General features: G+C 39.4%; 1 protein-coding gene across 14 annotated transcripts in view; it reads right to left on the bottom strand.

The window, feature by feature from the left end:
* Positions 1-23,075, bottom strand: part of LOC107781036 (uncharacterized) — a 33,814-nt gene extending 10,739 nt beyond the window's left edge. Inside the window, exons 1-6 of one of the 14 annotated variants that reach the window (XR_012708526.1) lie at positions 22,850-23,031; positions 22,421-22,462; positions 22,164-22,234; positions 21,465-21,530; positions 16,039-18,768; positions 15-120 (exon numbers count right to left, since the gene is read on the bottom strand). Coding sequence is in view for 1 of the 14 variants with exons in the window: in XM_075251434.1 (XP_075107535.1) it covers positions 15-81 (67 nt within the window). In the remaining 13 variants the exon portion in view is untranslated. Of the gene's footprint in view, positions 1-14; positions 6,212-11,157; positions 11,976-12,001; positions 12,229-13,139; positions 14,197-15,222; positions 16,004-16,038; positions 18,769-21,464; positions 21,534-22,163; positions 22,238-22,420; positions 22,463-22,849 lie in introns of those variants that run through there. The other 13 variants (XR_012708537.1, XR_012708528.1, XR_012708531.1 and 10 more) reach the window with 13 other exon arrangements.
* Between the last annotated feature and the right edge of the window lie 813 nt (positions 23,076-23,888).

Genomic DNA, 23,888 nt, shown 5'->3' with positions numbered 1-23,888 from the left:
AAATGAAAACTTACCAACATGACCAATGAATACAACATTCAGATGTCTCTTTTGTCTCGATTTCAATCTCATCATCAACATGTGTTGGCTTTAAGTTTGCATTTGCTTCCTCTTTCAGGCCTGAGATCATTCATGAAATAAACATTTGCTACATACTTATTAACTTTTGCTTAAAGATTAATCTAATACTGTTTCAGAACCAGCATAACATCTTTCTCCTTAACAGGCTAAACAGACCAATATTTTCTGGTTATAAATTGCGAAAACTGAAAACCAAAAATGTAAGTTTTATAACATCTTGAGAGTCAAGACGAAACATTCAAAATAATTGTCAGGGAAGGGTGACCTAGAAAAATGTCAATAATTCTTAGAATTCTTTTATTGGTTTTACTTCCCCAAAATAAGAGACAAGTTCCCAATTGAAAACAGCTCCTTCAACATTCTATATTTCACCAGAGTTCTAAAAAGCAAAGAGTTCTCCAAAAACAAATCTTCACAATTAAGCTGAATCAGAAAGGAATTGTGTTATCAGCAAAAGAAGATATATTGCGCATGAGAATAGTAAATGACAATAAACATATTAAGCCAAGCCATGAAAATAGTATAGCTTCATCCGAAGAGAAATAGAGTGAAGGAAGCAAAACCACCTTCTTTTCGAAAAACAAACAATCACCAAAGTTCAAAGACAAACAAAAGATGCTGTTTTTGAGATACTTCTCTCAACGCTATATTGACATCTTTTCCTAACATAAAGCAACCATTTTAGCACAGATCACCTGACTTCATGTTAACTCTAGGATGTACCGTGACTTATCCCATACCATTACCTTAAAATGCCCTCCTCATCACCCCTTAAGAGAAAGAGGGATATCAGGATCCCTCACTTTTTTTGAGAAGGTAAAGTAATTTAATAGATAAACTAGCACAAAGGATGTTCTATACAACTGTACAATATCTTCAGAAGCAAAAAAGCAAAATTATGCCCCTTCTAACCTTGTAGGGCTTCTAACATCTTCAGGATCCCTCACTTTTCTCAAAGGCAGTGTTCGAAGTGATATTTATGCACAAGAAATAGGCAGTCCAAAATGGACGTGAAAACTCACAGCTCAAGACAAAGCAACACGAGGCTAGATAATTTGATGCCAAGAGGCTCAATAATTTGACACCATGATTCATTTCTTATCTGTGAGGTAACTGTTGCCTAGTAAGTGCCAGCCTCTATTCAAGCACAAAAGGCTGATTCAAATTTAGAAGTAAAGGCCGATGCTTTCTCTGTTCAACTCTCTAAATCATAGCAAGAAAGTTAGATGAATAGATCAAACAGTGCAGCCATCCTCCAAAATAATAGTGATAGCATTCACAAACATCATATCCACTGCTGAAAATAGAACTAGTGAAATTGTAGGCTAGTAACAGAAGTAAAATCCTCTTGGGACAGGATCCACTACTGTCTCAGGATCTCAGCAGTATCTGCCTATCTGAACCACTAAACACCCGCTTTACTTAGAACAAAATTCTTCACCTCACAACATCAACCCCATTTAAGTGAGCTTCGAACAGGAAGCTCAATGCCACTTATTGCAACACTAAACCTCAAAGGTAAGTTCTATAAAGCGGTGGTTAGATCGGCCATGATGTATGGGGTTGAGTGTTGGCCCGTTAAGAACTCACATATCCAGAAGATGAAAGTAGCAGAAATGAGTATGTTGGGGTGGATGTGCAGGCACAATAGGATAGATAAGATTAGGAATGATGATATTCGGGAGAAGGTGCACGTGGCTCCCATTGATGACAAGATGCGGGAAGCGAGGCTTAGATGGTTCGGACATGTTCAGAGGAGAAGCCCAGATGCTCCGGTACGGAGGTGTGAGCGGCTGGTTGTGGAGGGCACGAGAAGAGGTAAAAGTATTGGGGAGAGGTGATCAGGCAGGATATGGCGAGGCTCCAAATTTCCGAGGATATGACACTTGATAGGAAGATGTGGAGGTCGAGTATTAGGGTTGTACGTTAGGAGGTAGTTGAGTCTTGCCTTACTTCGTACCATTGTGGGACTAGCCAGGTAGGGTTTTTGTCTAAGATAGCTAGTGGCAATGTTGTGTCTTACTATTTCGCTTTTCAGTGTAGGTCCTATTTACTAGCTATCGCTTTTGCTTTGCATCTTTCTTCTGCATTTCATGGTGTTTGTTGCGACCAAACACACTCACGCGAGTATACGTGGTCGTCAAGTAATATAGTAGTGAGTAGAGTATCGTTCCCACGGAGACTTATGATTAACTTTTGACTAACTCAAACTCAAATAACTTATTGATTCAAGCGATTTCTCACAAAATAGATAATTGTCTAATTTACTACCTAAAAACTATCAAGTAATGAAATACTAGAGATCAACACAACACTTAAATAGTTTTAAATAACAATCAATGGGAGATAATATTCCAGGGTCACGGGTTAACTAACAATCATGTTGCATTCTTAGCTTAAAATAACTAATTAATTTATCTGGATTATTTATTGACAGGGTTGATATTACTCATAAGAATCTGTCGAGTTCTTACTCGCCTATTCAAGCTAACTTAATGCCTATATGTCTATGGAATTAAGATTAACAAGAATGCATTTACACTTCCTGTATTTCAACCGAGCAAGACAATTAGGCATATTTCTATCCTAATTGCAAATCCGTTCTCCGATGTCCGGGTTCAAGAACTTGCTCTATTTAATTCTATATGCAATCTAAAATTCCCACTTTCGAGTTCAACTCTAGATTCGTAGATAGTAATTCACTGTTAGCTACTCAGCAAATTAATTAAAAACAGAATTAAATAAACAACCCAATATGATAAAATCAACTTTGTCAAATTAAACTTCAAACATCAACATTCATGTATCGCCCATGACCCTAGAATAATAGGGTTCTTAGCCACTCATGTTCATGCAATCATCAAATAATTCACAAGAGTGCATAAGAATCAATAAAAGAAGGAAAAATAAGAACTCAAGATGAATTCTGTGGTTCCCCAGCTTTGTCGTGGCTTTTTTTCCTCTTCCCAATCTGTTAGATGCCCTAAAAGAGGCGTTTTTGGCTTATATATTGCGTACAAAAATCGTGGGCCAAAGTTCTCCTATTCCTAATCCGACTTGGCTACAGGGATTGATGCTGGGGTGGATGCGTCGCATCCACCTCGTCCTCCACTTCTCAGCTTCGCATGCTAGGGTGGATGCGTCGCATCCACCCTTTGTTCCTCCTTCTCAGCTTTGCCCAGGTGCGGATGCTATGGGCCGACTTCACTGCTAAGGGTGCACGAAATCTGATTTTTTTCTAGATTGGATGCGACACATCCAACCCCTCTTCCTCTACCTAGAGCACCTTTTCTTCATATTTTTGCACTCCAAACACCCTAAATCATCACACACAACTCAATTAGTCATAAAACCAATAATTAAACCATGTTGCGCATTTTAAAGATCAAATAGCATCAAAAAGCGGTTAAAACATGGGTAAAGTAACATCAACACATATCGAAATATGCCCAACATCACCACCCCACACTTAAACCTTTGTTCGTCCTCGAATAAACCATCACTATAGTAGACGAAACAAAATTAAGCTCTTATCATTCAAAGCATACTACACCTATGACCATGGTCATTTGCCACAATTAGGCTCTAGAATATGCATCACATACACTTCCCTTTACTTATGTCATTCTTTAAAAAAAATATTCAAACAAAGACAACATGCTCACAACAATCCTAACCTCAAAAACCGACTCAATGTCACAATGCACTCATGGCTTGAACACCCAACATCATAGAGAAGTCTAATAACGTTACCTATCCCTCGTGAAACCATGTGCCCTTACAACAAGAACAAGAGAGCGAGTTCAATCCACACATTCGAATCTCATGATCAAATATTTTAAATGACTCACATATATCAAAGAAAATCGCTCACTCTCACAAAGAAATCACATGCATGCAATTGGTACCATAGGCTTACCCTTAATGTAAATCTCTACTAATGTAAGCTCGCTCGATCTAAAATCAATTAGGACTTTTTCATGGTTGTAATGTGGGCTAAGGGACGGGTAGGATATATTTAAGGAGTAGTGACTCACCCTCCTAAGCACTTTAATACATCACAAAATTACTTTAAGCGTATTTTCTTCAACCTCACTTCAATTCCACAAACAATATCACCCCCAAAAACAGTCCCTTCTTCTTTAAGCACCACTTTAGTTCATACCCACTAGCAAGAACAAGACAACAATTTATTCATTTCTATTTTTCCTTTTTTTTCAATTTCCGCTAGTGCTGTAGTATTTTACAAAACAAGTGCACCTTTCTTCTTTTCATTGGTTCCACTCAAAAGTCACCCCACACTTAGCCCCTTCTTACTTATTTTAGCGCTCATCTCACAATTAAAGTGCTTTAAGAGGTAAAAGGATCAAAACAATGTCAATTAAGAATAAAAAGGGTATAGGCTTGTAATGTGGGTACCAAATAAAAGTCAATAGGCTCAAAATGGTTAACTAGGGATAAATTTTATTTGTGATAAGCAATAAGCTCAAAAAGATCAAAGAAAGCCTAAAATCATTTTTCAAACCGAGCATCACCTCAAATTTCGCTTCAACTCACATACCGGGCAAGTTCTAGACACAAGTACAATACATGAACTACACAAAAATCTCACCACACATGGCACATGACTCACTAAGGACGATCACATTCCGACTCTCAAACAATGCAAATATTCATGGAGCCACGAGATATTCAACATTAAGCGCAAAGTGAACACAAGTCAAGAAAACGAGAAATAGTCGTCACAAAACATGTTATCCAATATATAAAGGCATCAAGATTAATATCAAAATATAGGGGAGATACTACACATGCCAAAACATAAGTATGCTACTATGAAACAAGTCAAGGGCGCTTAGGTTCATCATTCTTCCTTCTTTTATTTCCTAAATTCCTAATCTATTCTAAAAATAAGCAATTACTACCTGGTTCAAAATACATCCCATGGAAAAGAACCGAGGCGCAAAGAAAAACCACAGGGGATTATTACTACCTAAAGAAAGTTTACTAACTACTCAAGGTTACTACTCTATTTTTTTTTATTATTATTATTTTTTTTATTATTATTATTTTATTTTATTTTTTTTAGGTTTCTGTCAATCTCCTAATACTAGCACTAATTTCAAAAATCAAATGAAAATCTTTTTGTGTTTTTCTAAGGACCTTAATCCCCCGAGAGAACTGTCCAGGTAGTCCGTCGTCGGAAAAAGTCTATGTATTGTACTTGTGTCTAGAACTTGCCCGGTATGTGAGTTGAAGCGAAATTTGAGGTGATGCTCGGTTTGAAAAATGATTTTAGGCTTTCTTTGATCTTTTTGAGTTTATTGCTTATCACAAATAAAATTTATCCCTAGTTAACCATTTTGAGCCTATTGACTTTTATTTAGTACCCACATTACAAACTTATACCCTTTTTATTCTTAATTGACATTGTTTTGATCCTTTTACCTCTTAAAGCACTTTAATTGTGAGATGAGCGCTAAAATAAGTAAGAAGGGGCTAAGTGTGGGGTGACTTTTTGAGTGGAACCAATGAAAAGAAGAAAGGTGCACTTGTTTTGTAAAATACTACACCACTAGCGGAAATTGAAAAAAAATAAAAAATAAAAAAAAGGGGTCCAGATATGGGAAAACAGGGTGGATGCGTCGCATCCCCCTCAGCATAAAAAATTTGACGGACCAATTGCTCAAGGCAGTGAAGTCTGCCTATCGCGTCCACAGCCGCGTCTAAACAATTTCTGAGAAAGCAGTGGGGACGCGTCGCATCCAAGCTCGCACGCACAGGTAAGTGTTATATTTTAACACATCATATGCCCAACATCACAGTGAAACACGAAATTTCCCTCTGCCCAGACCCTCCCCTCTTATCTCACTTGCAACCACCACATCTCCTCTCTTCTCTCGCGACATGTATGTATCTTCGCCCTCATTCTTTCTTTTTCTTTTCTCTCCTCTCTCTCCTTTCTTCTCTCTCTCGCTGGTAGCAACAGACCCCCTGCCCCAAATTCCCCTAGGTTAAGTTTTACAAATTTAAATGTCACACATGTGATTCAAAAAGTTTGAGGTTTGGGGATGTCATTCCTGTTAGTTGTAATGGATGCGAGATGATAAACTATAATTCCCTTCATCTAGTTAATTTTGGGAGGGTAGTCGAATTACCCCACTGATAGAAGAAACTAGGCACAACTGTTGCATATCACTTGTTCGACGAATTGCCCGTGTGGTAAATTTAGGCGCCGGTGAAGTCTGAGTAACCGAGCAACACTGGTATATGCTAGTGAATAAGTGTAGGGTCGTTCGCCTTGATTGTCGGAATGTTTTGAGCCTATGAAAGATTGTCTAAGGGAATTGAACATCCGGCACATGCTAGACGTCTTGAATTGTCAAGTGTTACTCGATTTGAATTGTGTGAGCTCTATGCATTGATATGTCGTGAGAATAAGTGTGGGGTCGAGTGAGCTGCTATGTGTAATTGAACATGGTTAGTGAGCGTCGCTCGGATAAACCTCATGTTGTGCATAATGATATCTATATAGCGAAGTGCTTATTTGTAAACTTGAAAAGAGTTATCACATCCCTGCTGAAAGCCATGGGCTATAGTTTCATGAAGTAATGAATGACATGACTATGCAAATGATTGGAAGTGCAAGATGTTGCAACTGCTTTATAGCTGAACTTCACTGTTCTATACGCTCATTGTTGATTTCTTCGCATTGCAGGTACTGAGGCTAGGAAATGGCAGCAACGAGCAAACAGTCCAAGCAACAAGACAAAGATAATAACAAGCAACAGCCCAAAAAGCCCACCGGAAAGGCAACAGGTGCTCTAAATCCACAGAAAAAAAGGAAGCGGACTGACAAAGAGAAGGAACTGCAGACTAGGCATTTAATTGATGAATCAGAGCAAAAGGAGGAGGAACAATTAGTAAGGAGGACAGTGAAGAAGGGTATTACAACATCATTAAATCCGCCAAGCAAAGGGATAGAGATAAGAGAACCTGTGCCGAACCAGAGAAAAGCCTCCAAACAGAGTGATCCAAATGATAAAGGAAAGCAGAAGATTACTGCAGAATCTGAGTCCGAGTCCGATTCGGATAATGAGCTTCTACATGTCGACATGAGTGATGAAGATGAGGGTGAACCAATAGACCGAGCTGCTTGGGAGAAGAACTTTGTTAATGAAAAGGCATTCCGAGCTTATAATAAGATACTGGGTTCAAAGAAGTACATTCCAGAAAAGCCGATCAACATCGGAACACTTAAGAAAAAGTACCCAGAGTTTCTAAAATCAATTCGAGAGGTGCAACAATGGGGACCTATCTTGTAGGGTCACGGCAAAGCCAACCTCACTATCGACAGAGAGCTTTACGCCAATTGGCGTCATTCCAGGGGCAGCATTGTGAGAGTACGAGGGGTGGATATTAATGTCTCAGCTGAAGCTCTGAATAATTTCTTAGGGGTGCCACACACACTAACAGATAGGTTTGACTCCACATGCACAGCACCGGATTATGCACACATTCGGTCGGTCCTATGCCCTACCAGGAAGGATGCAAATTGGAAGCATGGGAGTATGGAGTACCATTCTCTGGCCAAGGAATTCATGAGTGCGTTAGCACGTGTGGCTCTAAATTTCATATGCAACCGCCTGATGCCATGCCAACACAAAACTGATGTCCCTCGTCACCGAGCACTAGTATTGTATGCTTTATTGGAGGGGATACCGCTCAACTTGGGAGCCATCATGCATGACCAAATGCAGCGCATCAGGATGAATTACAAGTGGAGGTTGTTCTTTGCAAATACCCTATCGGCTTTCTTGACAGAGATGGGAGTACTATGGGACAAGGAGAATGACAACATTGAGGCTAAAGCTCCAGGACCATATGATGTTACTCATGTACTAGAGCCGAACAAGGGAAGGTCTTCTAAGCTCACCATTCAACAGTTGTTTGAGTAGATGCAAACTGATATGCAAGAGAACAGGGCTGAGTTGATAGCGACTCGTGTAGAGTTGAGTGCCACCAGGGACGAGTTGAGTCAGACTCGTGCGAATCTAAGCCGAGTTCAGACTGAGCAGGCCACGATGATGAGGGAGGTATCATTACTCCTCCGTGCTCTGGTTCAACGTGCAGATATAGACATCTCATAGCTGCTTGCATCGTCCACTGCTGAACCATCAACTTCTGCTTCTCCTATAGTCCCCGAGGCCCCACACACCATGCCTGTTGAGGCCGATGTCCCACCTACTACAGACTCAGCTCCAGTTGGTGATGATGGGACTGTGACAGCTCCCCATATTCGTGAGGATGCTATCGCCAGGCCGGAGGGGGTCTTAATGAATGCCATGGATGCTGATGCTCTTCCACAGACTGCGGATGAGCCTTCCACCTTGACTTGAGGGGAGTTTCTTCTCATCCTACTTTACGTTATTTGTGTGCATTGGGGGCAAAGCACGGTTTTAAATGTGGGGTGGGGGTTATCCTTATGCTTGTGGATGAATGTACTTAACTGTTACAATTTTTGTTGATTTTGATACTGTTGAGGGCTGTAATATTCACTGGATTAATGGCCTGTAATAGTTAGTACATGTCATCTATATGGAGTAACTCTCAGTTCATTGTTGTGTGTAGTCGTAGAAAATAAAGGACTTTTCCCGACGACGGACTACCTGGACAGTTCTCTCGAGGGATTAAGGTCCTTAGAAAAACACAAAAAGATTTTCATTTGATTTTTGAAATTAGTGTTAGTATTAGAAGATTGACAGAAAACTAAAGAAAAGCAGAAAAGTAGTTAGTAAATTTTTTTAGGTAATAATAATCTTAGTAAACTTTCTTTAGGTAGTAATAATCCCCTGTGGTTTTTCTTTGCGCCTCGGTTCTTTTCCATGGAATGTATTTTGAACCAGGTAGTAATTGTTTATTTTTAGAATAGATTAGGAATTTAGGAAATAAAAGGAGGAAGAATGATAAACCTAAGCGCCCTTGACTTGTTTCATAGTACCATACTTATGCTTTGGCATGTGTAGTATCTCCCCTATATTTTGATATTAATCTTGATGCCATTATATATTGGATAGCATGTTTTGTGACGACTATTTCTCGTTTTCTTGACTTGTGTTCACTTTGCGCTTAATGCTTAATATCTCGTGGCTCCATGAATACTTGCATTGTTTGAGAGTCGGAATGTGATCGTCCTTAGTGAGTCATGTGCCATGTGTGGTGAGATTTTTGTGTAGTCCATGTATTGTACTTGTGTCTAGAACTTGCCCGGTATGTGAGTTGAAGCGAAATTTGAGGTGATGCTCGGTTTGAAAAATGATTTTAGGCTTTCTTTGATCTTTTTGAGCTTATTGCTTATCACAAATAAAATTTATCCCTAGTTAACCATTTTGAGCCTATTGACTTTTATTTGGTACCCACATTACAAGCCTATACCCTTTTTATTCTTAATTGACATTGTTTTGATCCTTTTACCTCTTAAAGCACTTTAATTGTGAGATGAGTGCTAAAATAAGTAAGAAGGGGCTAAGTGTGGGGTGACTTTTTGAGTGGAACCAATGAAAAGAAGAAAGGTGCACTTGTTTTGTAAAATACTACACCACTAGCGGAAATTGAAAGAAAAAAAAAAATTATCGATTCAAGCGATTTCTCACAAAATAGATAATTGTCTAATTTACTACATAAAAACTATCAAGTAATGAAATACTAGAGATCAACACAACACTTAAATAGTTTTAAATAACAATCAATGGGAGATAATATTCCAGGGTCATGGGTTAACTAACAATCATGTTGCATTCTTAGCTTAAAATAACTAATTGATTTATCTGGATTGTTGATTGACAGGGTTGATATTACTCATAAAAATCTGTCGAGTTCTTACTGGCCTATTCAAGCTAACTTAATGCCTATATGTCTATGGAATTAAGATTAAAAAGAATGCATTTACACTTCCTGTATTTCAACCGAGCAAGACAATTAGGTATATTTCTATCCTAATTGCGAATCCGTTCCCTGATGTCCGGATTCAAGAACTTGCTCTATTTAATTCTATATGCAATCTAGAATTCCCACTTTCGAGTTCAACTCTAGATTCGTAGATAGTAATTCACTGTTAGCTACTCAGCAAATTAATTAAAAACAGAATTAAATAGACAACCCAATATGATAAAATCAACTTTGTCAAATTAAACTTCAAACATCAACATTCATGTATCGCCCATGACCCTAGAATAATAGGGTTCTTAGCCACTCATGTTCATGCAATCATCAAATAATTCACAAGAGTGCATAAGAATCAATAAAAGAAGGAAAAATAAGAACTCAAGATGAATTCCGTGGTTCCCCAGCTTTGTCGTGGCTTTTTTTCCTCTTCCCAATCTGTTAGATGCCCTAAAAGAGGCGTTTTTGGCTTATATATTGCGTACAAAAGTCGTGGGCCAAAGTTCTCCTATTCCTAATCCGACTTGGCTACAGGGATTGATGCTGGGGTAGATGCGACTCGTCCTCCACTTCTCAGCTTCGCATGCTAGGGTGGATGCGTCCTCCTTCTCAGCTTTGCCCAGGTGCGGATGCTTTACCCCTCTTGTTCTTGTTATGAGGGCACATGGTTTCACGAGGGATAGGTAACGTTATTAGACTTCTCTATGATGTTGGGTGTTCAAGCCATGAGTGCATTGTGACATTGAGTCGGTTTTTGAGGTTAGGATTGTTGTGAGCATGTTGTCTTTGTTTGAATATTTTTTTTAAAGAATGACATAAGTAAAGGGAAGTGTATGTGATGCATATTCTAGAGCCTAATTGTGGCAAATGACCATGGTAATAGGTGTAGTATGCTTTGAATGATAAGAGCTTAATTTTGTTTCGTCTACTATAGTGATGGTTTGTTCGAGGACGAACAAAGGTTTAAGTGTAGGGTGGTGATGTTGGGCATATTTCGATATGTGTTGATGTTACTTTACCCATGTTTAAACATCATATGGTCCTGGAGCTTTAGCCTCAATGTCGTCATTCTCCTTGTCCCATAGTACTCCCATCTCTGTCAAGAAAGCTGATAGGGTATTTGCAAAGAACAACCTCCACTTGTAATTCATCCTGGTGCGCTGTATTTGGTCATGCATGATGGCTCCCAAGTTGAGCGGTATCCCCTCCAATAAAGCATACAATACTAGTGCTCGGTGACGAGGGACATCAGTTTTGTGTTGGCATGGCATCAGGCGGTTACATATGAAATTTAGAGCCACACGTGCTAACGCACTCATGAATTCCTTGGCCAGAGAATGGTACTCCATACTCCCATGCTTCCAATTTGCATCCTTCCTGGTAGGGCATAGGACCGACCGAATGTGTGCATAATCTGGTATAGTGCATGTGGAGTCAAACCTATCTGTTAGTGTGTGTGGCACCCCTAAGAAATTATTCAGAGCTTCAGCTGAGACATTAATATCCACCCCCCGTACTCTCACAATGCTGCCCCTCGAATGACGCCAATTGGCATAAAGCTCTCTGACGATAGTGAGGTTGGCTTTGCCGTGACCCTTCAAGATAGGTCCCCATTGTTGCACCTCTCGAATTGATTTTAGAAACTCTGGGTACTTTTTCTTAAGTGTTCCGATGGTGATCGGCTTTTCTGGAATGTACTTCTTTGAACCCAGTATCTTATTATAAGCTCGGAATGCCTTTTCATTAACAAAGTTCTTCTCCCAAGCAGCTCGGTCTATTGGTTCACCCTCATCTTCATCACTCATGTCGACATGTAGAAGCTCATTATCCGAATCGGGCTCGGACTCAGATTCTGAAGTAATCTTCTGCTTTCCTTTATCATTCGGATCACTCTATTCGGAGGCTTTTCTCTGGTTCGGCACAGGTTCTCTTATCTCTATCCCTTTGCTTGGCGGATTTAATGATGTTGTTGTAATACCTTTCTTCACTGTCCTCCTTACTAATTGTTCCTCCTCTTCTTGCTCTGATTCATCAATTAAATGCCTAGTCTGCAGTTCCTTCTCTTTGTCAGTCCGCTTCCTTTTTTTCTGTGGATTTAGAGCACCTGTTGCCTTTCCGGTGGGCTTTTTGGGCGGTTGCTTGTTATTGTCTTTGTCTTGTTGCTTGGACTGTTTGCTCGTTGCTGCCATTTCCCAGCCTCAGTACCTGCAATGCGAAGAAATCAACAATGAGCGTATAGAACAGTGAAGTTCAGCTATAAAGCAGTTACAACATCTTGCACTTCCAATCATTTGCATAGTCATGTCATTCATTACTTCATGAAACTATAGCCCATGGCTTTCAGCAGGGATGTGATAACTCTTTTCAAGTTTACAAATAAGCACTTCGCTATATAGATATCATTATGCACAACATGAGGTTTATCCGAGCGACGCTCACTAACCATGTTCAATTACACATAGCAGCTCACTCGACCCCACACTTATTCTCACGACATATCAATGCATAGAGCTCACACAATTCAAATCGAGTAACACTTTACAATTCAAGACGTCTAGCATGTGCCGGATGTTCAATTCCCTTAGACAATCTTTCATAGGCTCAAAACATTCCGACAATCAAGGCGAACGACCCTACACTTATTCACTAGCATATACCAGTGTTGCTCGGTTACTCAGACTTCACCGGCGCCTAAATTTACCACACGGGCAATTCGTCGAACAGGTGATATGCAACAGTTGTGCCTAGTTTCTTCTATCAGTGGGGTAATTCGACTACCCTCCCAAAATTAACTAGATGAAGGGAATTATAGTTTATCATCTCGCAACCATTACAACTAACAGGAATGACATCCCCAAACCTCAAACTTTTTGAATCACATGTGTGACATTTAAATTTGTAAAACTTAACCTAGGGGAATTTGGGGCAGGGGGTCTGTTGCTACCAGCGAGAGAGAAGAAAGGAGAGAGAGGAGAGAAAAGAAAAAGAAAGAATGAGGGCGAAGATACATACATGTCGCGAGAGAAGAGAGGAGATGTGGTGGTTGCAAGTGAGATGAGAGGGGAGGGTCTGGGCAGAGGGAAATTTCGTGTTTCACTGTAAAATATAACACTTACCTGTGCGTGCGAGCTTGGACGCGACGCGTCCCCACTGCTTTCTCAGAAATTGTTTGGACGCGGCTGTGGACGCGATAGGCAGACTTCACTGCCTTGAGCAATTGGTCCGTCAAATTATTTATGCTGAGGGAGATGCGACGCATCCACCCTGTTTTCCCATATCCGGACCCTTTTTTTTATTTTTATTTTTTATTTTTTATTTTTTTAAATATATACATACAAGATCTAATTCCTAAATACAGGACTTGGGTGGCCTCCCAAGAAACGCCTGATTTAACGTCGCGGCACGACGCAACATGTTCTTCACACCTCCACCAAATCCATCGAGGTCTTGTGACGTGCAATGTCACCACCCCAATAGTGTATTACTCTCTGGCCATTTACTAAGAATGTCGCATTGGAACTCGTATCACGTAATTCCACCGCCCCATGAGGTTTCACACTAACCACTTCAAACAGACCCGACCATCGAGATTTAAGCTTTCCGGGAAAAAGCTTTAGCCTCGAATTAAACAAGAGAACCTCTTGACCTGGCTCAAACTCACGATGTTGGATATGCTTATCATGCCACCTCTTTGTCTTTTCTTTATACAATTTGGCATTTTCATACGCATGCAATCGAAATTCATCAAGCTCGTTGAGTTGTAGCAATCTCTTCTCACCGGCCAAGTCCATCTCCATATTCAGCTTTTTAATCGCCCAATAGGCTTTGTGTTCAAGCTCAACAGGCAAGTGGCACGCCTTCCCATAAACCAACCTGTACGGAGAAGTACCTATGGGGGTCTTGTATGCAGTGCGATATGCCCATAATGCATCATCCAGCTTTCTGGCCCAGTCCTTTCTATTCCCACTTACTGTTTTCTCCAAAATCTGCTTTACCTCTCTGTTGGAAACTTCTACTTTACCACTCGTTTGGGGATGATAGGCAGTGGAAACTTTATGCTTAACTCCATACTTTGCAAGAACATTATTCAGCAATTTGTTACAAAAGTGAGTTCCCCCGTCGCTTATCAACACTACTGGAGTCGCAAAACGTGTGAAGATGTGCTTCTTTACAAAGCATACCATTACCTTTGCGTCAATAGTAGGAAGAGCAATGGCTTCCACCCACTTAGAAACATAGTCGACCGCCACCAAGATGTACCTGTGCCCATTAGAATATGGGAACGGTCCCATGAAATCAATTCCCCAAACATCAAAAAGCTCTACTGCCAGAATATTTTGCAAGGGCATCTCGTGCTTCCTTGTGATAGTTCCGGTTCTTTGGCATCTGTCACAATTTTTAACAAAGGCATGTGCATCCTTAAACAATTTTGGCCAATAGAAACCTGATTGTAGCACTTTTTGAGCGGTTCTATCCCCGCCATGATGACCTCCATATGGCGAAGCATGGCAATCATGCAGTATAGCATTCATCTCTTCCTCAGGAACACACCTTCGCACCAACTGATCCGCGCACTGCCTATATAAGAATGGCTCATCCCACATGTAGAGTCTCACATCATGTAAGAATCTTCTTCTATTGTCAGGTGTCAATTCTAGTGGCGTCACCCCACTTGCAATAAAATTCACATAATCTGCATACCATGGGGCTTCACCTGAGGTGACTGCTAATAACTGCTCATCAGGAAATGTTTCTTTGATTGACCCTCCTTCAGCTACATGGTTCCGACTTTCTAATCTGGACAAGTGATCAGCCACTTGATTTTCTGTTCCTTTTCGATCTCGGATCTCTAAGTCAAATTCTTGCAAGAGGAGGACCCAACGAATCAGCCTCGGCTTGGCGTCTTTCTTTTCAAACAAGTATCTGATAGCTGAATGATCTGTGTAAACGATGACTTTGGTTCCCACTAGATAGGATCTGAACTTGTCAAACGCCCACACCACTGCAAGCAACTCCTTTTCAGTAACTGTATAATTCATCTGAGCTGGATTCATAGTTTTGCTCGCATAATAAATGGAGTGAAAGATTTTATCCCTCGTTTGCCCCAAAACAGCTCCGATTGCTATGTCACTTGCATCGCACATCAACTCAAATAATTGCGCCCAATCTGGGCCAATGATAATTGGTGCAGTCACCAACCTTCCCTTCAGCTCCTCAAATGCTCTCAGACAGGCATCATCAAACTTGAAGGGCACATCTTTCTCAAGAAGCCTGCACAAAGGAGAAGAAATTTTCGAAAAATCTTTAATGAAACGACGATAAAAACCTGCATGGCCCAAGAAACTGCGAATGCCTTTGACGGATGTCGGTGGGGGCAATTTTTCAATCGCCTCCACCTTCGCTTTGTCCACCAGCAAACCACTTTTGGACACTTTGTTCCCCAAAACTATACCTTCACGTACCATGAAATGGCACTTTTCCCAGTTTAGCACCAAGTTCGTCTCTTCACACCTAGCAAGCACTTTATCAAGGTTCATTAAACAATTATCAAAAGAACATCCAAACACAGAAAAATCATCCATGAACACTTCTACAAATCTTTCAACCATGTCAGTAAAAATAGCCATCATACACCTTTGAAAAGTCGCAGGTGCATTACAAAGACCAAAGGGCATTCTCTTGAACGCATATGTGCCATAAGGACACGTAAATGTAGTTTTCTCTTGGTCCTCTAGGGCTATAGCAATCTGATTATACCCCGAATAACCGTCCAGAAAACAGTAGTATTCCTGGCCAGCTAACCTATCAAGCATTTGGTCAATAAAGGGGAGAGGAAAGTGGTATTTCCGGGTGGCATTGTTCAATTTTCTATAATCTATGCAAATTCTCCATCCAGTGACAGTTCTTGTAGGAATTAAGTCATTATTTTCATTAACTACTACAGTCATCCCCCTTTCTTCGGCACACATTGAACGGGGCTTACCCATTTGCTATCAGAGATTGGAAATACAATACCTGCATCAAGCCACTTAATCACTTCTTTTCTTACCACCTCTTTCATGATTGGATTTAGTCGGCGTTGTTGCTCTACACTTGGCTTGTGTCCGTCTTCCATGAGGATTTTATGCATGCAGAAAGCTGGACTAATGCCTTTAATGTCAGACATTGTCCACCCAATTGCTCGCTTGTGCTCACGTAGCACCCTTAATAGCTTTTCTTCCTGCAATTTAGACAAGTGAGAAGAAACAATAACAGGTAAAGTGTCAGAACTACCCAAATAAGCATATTGAAGGTGAGGGGGTAGGGGTTTAAGCTCCAATTTTGGAGCTTCTTCAATTGACGGCTTTGGAGGGGACCACTTGGCCTATTCAGGGGCTCAAACGAGTGTATTTCTTGCATGTAAGCACATGATGCATCTAGGATATGCATCATCTCCTCAACCTCATCATCAATCATCAAGCTATCAAACAACATGATTGCTTTTTCTAGAGAGTAGTCTAGATATACACTCATGTCAAGAAATTGCTCATCCACCTCCACAACAGATATCATAGAGAGCTCCTCATAGTGGCGGGGAAGTTGGATTGCTTTGTAGACATTGAAGACTGCTTCCTCGTTGTCCACCCTCATAATCATTTTTCCCTTCTCGCACTTTAATTATTGCATCACCAGTAGCCAAGAGAGGTCGTCCCAATATGATTGGAACTTGTTCATCAGCCTCAAAATCTAGAATAATGAAGTCAGCTGGGAAGATAAATTTTTCAATTTGTAGCAACACATCTTCAATCACTCCTTCAGGGTAGGCTATGGACCTATCAGCTAATTGCAACATCACAGTGGTTGGTCTTGGAGCTCCCAGACCCAATTGCTTAAACAAGGACAATGGCATCAGATTTATGCTCGTACCCAAATCACAAAGAGCACGACCCACATCAATATTACCGATTCGCACTGGAATGGTGAAGCTGCCAGGATCCTTAAGCTTTTGAGGAAGCTTGTTTTGGACCCTTGAAGTGCACTCCTCAGTAAGTGCAACTGTCTCGAACTCAGTCAATTTCCTCTTGTGAGCCACTATATCTTTTATGTACTTAGCATACTTTGAAATTTCACGAAGTACATCCACTAATGGAATATTTAATTGAACCTGACTCAATATAGAGAGAAATTTGTTGAACATGTGATCGTCATTCTTTTTCTGCAATCTTTGGGGGAAAGGTGGTGGTGGCCTTGCAGCCTCCATTCGCTCTGAACTTGCATCATTTTTCTTTGACTCGTGTATTGCCTTAGGGGTCAGCTCCCCCTCGGGTATAGGTTTGTCCTTTCTTTTCTTTCGCACTTCCTCTAGTTCCCTCCCGTTTCTGAGTGTAACTGCATTAATTTAGAGGGTTCTTCTCTGTATCACTGGGAAGAGAGCATGTAGGTCTAGTATTTTGATTTGCTGCCAACTGCCCCATTTGCCTCTCAAGATTTCTGAAATCGGTCCTGAGCTGTTGATTGTCAAGTAACAACTTTTTTAGCAAGTCATTCGTACTCTCTTCTGTTTGTTGGGGTGGCTTCTGAGGCTGATTGAAATTTCCTTGAGGCCTATACTGATTCTGATTCTGTTGATTTCCGCCCCATGAGAAGTTAGGATGATTCCTCCAATTTGGATTGTAAGTGTTCCCATATTGTGCATGCTGATTCATCGGACCTCTGTTTTGTTGCCCCACATAGTATATAGATTCAGGATTCGTGGGGCACATGTCACTCATATGACTGTCACCACATAGTTCGCAGCAAATAGACACTTGTTGTACATGTTGCATCTGTTGTGTTTGTTGCATTGTCATTCTGTTCATCTGATTTGCCAGCTTTGCAATATCTGTTCTCATGGCTGAGAAGTCATCAAGCTCAATCACCCCAGCTGCCTTCTGTTTAATTACTCTTCTTGCGTCCCCATCTCCTTGCCAATTATGGTCATTAGCAGTGAAGTTATTTAGCAAGAGTTGTATTTCACTATACGGCCTCGCCATGCAACTACCCCCACAAGCTGAATCAAGATTCATCTTTGATGCCTCGTCTAGCCCATCAACAAAAGTGTGACCCAAAACCTCATCAGTCTGACAATGATGTGGGCAGTCTCTGAGTAGCTTCTTGTATCTTTCCCAAGCTTGACGAAGTGTCTCACCATCCCGTTGTTGGAACCCAAGAATTTGGCTCCTCAGCGATTTTGTCTTCTTAGTGGGGAAAAACTTGATTAGGAATTTCCTTGCTAAATCATCCCAAGTGTGGATTGAGTTCGCGGGCTCCTTTTGCAACCATTCCTTAGCTTCCCCCAACAATGAAAAGGGAAATAGTGTCAGCCTGACATAGTCCTTGGAAACATTCGAATAATTGTAAGTGTCCGTAATTTCCAAAAAGTTCTGAATGTGCCTTTGCGGGTCTTCATGAGATAGCCCCACATATTGGCCTGTGGACTGAATCAGCTGTACCATGTACTGTTTGAGTTCAAAATGCCCCGTGATGTCAGGCTTCACGATAGCCTGAGTCATATTAGCAAGATTGGGCCTTGCGGCTTCTATCACCGGACGCTCCTCATTACCTGCCATCTCTATTGGCTGTGGTTAAACTACGATGTCCAACTCTCTTTCTATTCTCGTTCTAGCTTCGACTTCTCTCCTCACTCTATGAAGTGTTCGTTCAATTTCTGGATCAAAAGGAAGGAAGTTGTTTGCACTTCTACTCCTCCGCATTCAAGAGAAGATCCTGCGTTAACACAAACAAGGCAAACTGAAAATTAAAACTTGAACAAATAAGTAATAAAAGCTTAACTCAGTCAAGTAGCTAATTTCTAAGTCCCCGGCAACGGCGCCAAAAACTTGTTGCGACCAAACACACTCACGCAAGTATACGTGGTCGTCAAGTAATATAGTAGTGAGTAGAGTATCGTTCCCACGGAGACTTATGATTAACTTTTGACTAACTCAAACTCAAATAATTTATCGATTCAAGCGATTTCTCACAAAATAGATAATTGTCTAATTTACTACCTAAAAACTATCAAGTAATGAAATACTAGAGATCAACACAACACTTAAATAGTTTTAAATAACAATCAATGGGAGATAATATTCCAGGGTCACGGGTTAACTAACAATCATGTTGCATTCTTAGCTTAAAATAACTAATTAATTTATCTGGATTGTTTATTGACAGAGTTGATATTACTCATAAGAATCTGTCGAGTTCTTACTCGCCTATTCAAGCTAACTTAATGCCTATATGTCTATGGAATTAAGATTAACAAGAATGCATTTACACTTCCTGTATTTCAACCGAGCAAGACAATTAGGTATATTTCTATCCTAATTGCGAATCTGTTCCCCGATGTCCGGGTTCAAGAACTTGCTCTATTTAATTCTATATGCAATCTAGAATTCCCACTTTCGAGTTCAACTCTAGATTCGTAGATAGTAATTCACTGTTAGCTACTCAGCAAATTAATTAAAAACAGAATTAAATAAACAACCCAATATGATAAAATCAACTTTGTCAAATTAAACTTCAAACATCAACATTCATGTATCGCCCATGACCCTAGAATAATAGGGTTCTTAGCCACTCATGTTCATGCAATCATCAAATAATTCACAAGAGTGCATAAGAATCAATAAAAGAAGGAAAAATAAGAACTCAAGATGAATTCCGTGGTTCCCCAGCTTTGTCGTGGCTTTTTTTCCTCTTCCCAATCTGTTAGATGCCCTAAAAGAGGCGTTTTTGGCTTATATATTGCGTACAAAAGTCGTGGGCCAAAGTTCTCCTATTCCTAATCCGACTTGGCTACAGGGATTGATACTGGGGTGGATGCGTCGCATCCACCTCGTCCTCCACTTCTCAGCTTCGCATGCTAGGGTGGATGCGTCGCATCCACCCTTTGTTCCTCCTTCTCAGTTTTGCCCAGGTGCGGATGCTATGGCAGATGCTATGGGCCGACTTCACTGCTAAAGGTGCACGAAATCTATTTTTTTTCTAGATTGGATGCGACGCATCCAACCCCTCTTCCTCTACCTAGAGCACCTTTTCTTCATATTTTTGCACTTCAAACACCCTAAATCATCACACACAACTCAATTAGTCATAAAACCAATAATTAAACCATGTTGGGCATTTTAAAGATCAAATAGCATCAAAAAGCGGTTAAAACATGGGTAAAGTAACATCAACACATATCGAAATATGCCCAACATCAGTGTTCCTATTTTTCCTATGATTGTTGTGGTGATATTAATATTGTCTCCTTTTGTCCTTTTATCTTTTTGTTTTCTTGAGTCGAGGGTCTTTCGGAAACAGCCTCTCTACTCCTTCGGGATAGGGGTAAGGTCTACGTACACACTACCCTCCCCAAACCTCATTAGTGAGATTTTACTGGGTTGTTGTTGTTGTTGTTGTAACAGAAGTAAAGAAGGTTTAGGAGAGAGAGAGCCTCTTACCAGATGGTTGTTCGCTGACTCGCTATTCACTCGGATTTTGGGGCCTAAAGGGATTTGACAACAAAAATCCTCTTGGGACGGGATCCACTACTGTCTCAGGCTCTCAGCAGTATCTGCCTATTTGAACCACTAAGCACCCGCTTTACTTAGAACAAAATTCTTCACCTCACAACATCAACCCAATTTAAGTGAGCTTCGAACAGGAAGCTCAATGCCACTTATTGCAACACTAAACCTCCAAGTGAAATCCAACGTTTATCATCTTTTTTCAAATCAGACTCTTCACGGTAAAGTTGAGAGTTCAAACTCATCCAATTTGGCACAAAACAGACATGATAATGCTTTACAGAAAAAATAACTGCCCGGAGCCCTATCATATATATTAAGGTCATTGCTAACTATCGTAACTTTTCTGTAGCAAGAGCTTCTGGCTAGTGTAAGGGATTCAGAAATAAGAGGCACTAGCACTTCTTAGCATCCTTGAATGGACTGCGCACTAAGGTATGGACGAAAATAAGTGAGAAGGAATTCAAAAGACAAAATAAGTACCAGATGCACAGTGTAAATTTCACAGGCTTATGATACCAGCAAAAGTAGCTTTAAAGGGAGAACTTATAGGAAATATGTGGAGTAGACACCCCAGCTTCCACAATGAGGTTGGAGTTGCAGCCTAATAGTTTAAATTCCGCCATGCACCACTCTTAGATGCATGTACAAATCTCATCAAAGTTCTTCCCTCTTCTTCCTTCCCCTTTCCCCTATTCATGAGCACATGCCCTTCCCAAAAAAAAATTAAATGAAAATAAAACAATTCAAAGAGATTTCAAATGCAATCAATCCTACGAATAAACAAAAAGTTTCAATGGTACAGAATCAGCAGTTAAGCAGATGAGTCGAGAATTAGAAATTAAAAGAAAGAGAAAACTCGGAAAAGAAATAGATTATACATAACCTGTTCATCGATCTACCTACCATCTTCCATATAATTAGGTTTTTCAACATCATCTGGCTTGCATTCTTCTGACATCACACTATCGTCTGCTACCATTTCAGAACATTCAAGACAAAAACATCCAAAATGGTTGCTATTTTTTAATCCAGAGAGGAAAAAAGAAAAGGAATAAAGCACATCTACAGCTACAGATTAAAGAATATAAAAGATACTGAAAAATAATTACAGTAGTAATCGTGACAATCCTGAAAGTCTCATGGACTTTGTTGACGTAGTTTTAATTTAGTAAAATACTAAAGCAAGAGCTTTTCAGAAACCAATATGAAAGACTTAATGGACTATTTTTCAATTCTAAAAAGTAAACTTATACGGGAAACAATTGACAAAGGTATTTAGCAGGCACCAAAAACCATAGTGCAAGGATATGATTAAACAAAGCCCAAAAAGTTTCAAATGTAATTTTATACAAACCTAAGACTTCAAACATCTAGAGAAGCGAGAAAATGTCTAAAAATGCAGAAACATAGACTTATTATCATGCAATGATTGCTATACTAGAATTCGGACTTCCTGACAACTAAATGCCCTAGCAAACACATCAAATAAACACAAAAAATACTTAGGGTCAAAAACAAAAGATCAATAAAGATATTGCTACAAACAGTCACTTGAAAACAGAACAAGCATTCACTGAGCATATCATTGAAGTTGTTGCCTACCTCCATCAATTTTTTCAGGTTTTAGGGCTTCATCAGGTTTCCCTCTTCAGCATTAGTCATCACACAATCTTCTGCTGACATTCAAGCAGAGACACACGCACAAACACATTCAAGACCATTTCTCCTTACAGTACATACTTAAACTTTAGTAACTCATTCGCTATATTAACTTTACTTAAACTTTAGTAACTCATTCGCTATATTAACTTCAATATACGCACTATATAATAAAGTATATAGATATATTAAACTTATACCAGATGATTCAAGCTGCAACGCCTTGATGTCTTCTTCAATATCTATCATGTAAACAACCAAAAAAAATCCACCGTCCATTAATCCACCAGAATCCGTAGCAACAATCTCATAAGTAATCATCCATACGGAGGTCCAAATGCTCTTAATATAATCTTTACTAATATTAATATACGAAATTACACATATGTAGCTATAACTTTGCCTATGTGGATATAGCGCACTATCGAGCTCGTAAAAGTAAGGGCAACTGATTATCTTTACTTATCGAATTGGAACATCCAATTTTCACACAAAATAAGCAACTTCGAATCGCAATTGAACATAAAATCCAATGAAAAAAAAATTAGTAAAAGTATATACCCGAGATTGATAAACGACTAAAGATATGAGCGATAGTGAAAAAGAATAAGCATTGACAGAGAACGTACCCATGGCGATGAATGAGATAAAAAATGATTCGGTTAATCAGAGAGGAGCCCAGCGCAGAGACCTGGAAATTGCTATTAGCAGGAAGAGGTTTATGGCTTTGCTTTTGGAACTCTAAATTATAATGATGCTGTCTCTTCCTTCTTTTACCACCTGTTGAAACTTGAAAGTTGAAACCAACAATTGGGTTTTATGTCCAATGCTAAACCGGCCTATCATATCAAAACATTGTTAAGTAAATGAACGTCGGTTTGCGACTAAAAAATAAATAGATTTTGCACACTACAAAAATTTACACAATTAGATCAATTAAAATTTAATTAGTACCACATCAGGTGGAATGGAAGGAAGCTGACACGTGGACAGTGTAGAATGATCTTTTATATATTGTCGGCATAATAAGTATTTGAATTCAAAATAAATTAATTGATTACCAATTTAAAATCTAAATAAAAAAAGACCAAATATACTAGAAATTCAACGCAAATCTAAATTAATCGGATCCTAAAATCAGAGGGGGCTCAAAAGAGTAGGTGGCCTAAAGCCAAATCTTTATTTAATAGAATTCTCATATTTTTCTTTTTGAAGATTATTTTTTAGATTTTTCCGGTGCAAAATTGCTATTATTTTTTTATGATCAATTTTTATAGAGCAATTTTTTTTCCAATTAATAATGTAATCAATCCACTTAATCTTTATTGAAACTTTGTTGATCTTAAATACTAAGATTTTTTAATTATAATTTTGATCATGGCCTTCCAAAGCAACGATCATGTGCTAAATACTTATATTCTAATTTGGAGCTTTTTTATGAGTTAATTTACTGGAAACATATCTACAATAGCCTGAAAAGAAAAGAAAATTATACAAAACTAAAGTTGTAAACAAAAGTGATTCAAATTAGAGTAAAATAAGTCTACATAAGCTGCATATTTAATTTGTCGACTACTTATATTCATAATTACATCAAGCACATCTATTAAAAAATAACATAAAATATGTAACTATGTGACTAATGATTGTGTAAGTTGGCAGAAAAAC

This window comes from Nicotiana tabacum, chromosome 4 (assembly GCF_000715075.1).
Source record: "Nicotiana tabacum cultivar K326 chromosome 4, ASM71507v2, whole genome shotgun sequence".
NCBI classification, from domain to species: Eukaryota; Viridiplantae; Streptophyta; class Magnoliopsida; order Solanales; family Solanaceae; genus Nicotiana; species Nicotiana tabacum.
Note: the sequence above shows the minus strand (reverse complement) of the source record. Positions and strands in the feature narration are given on the sequence as shown.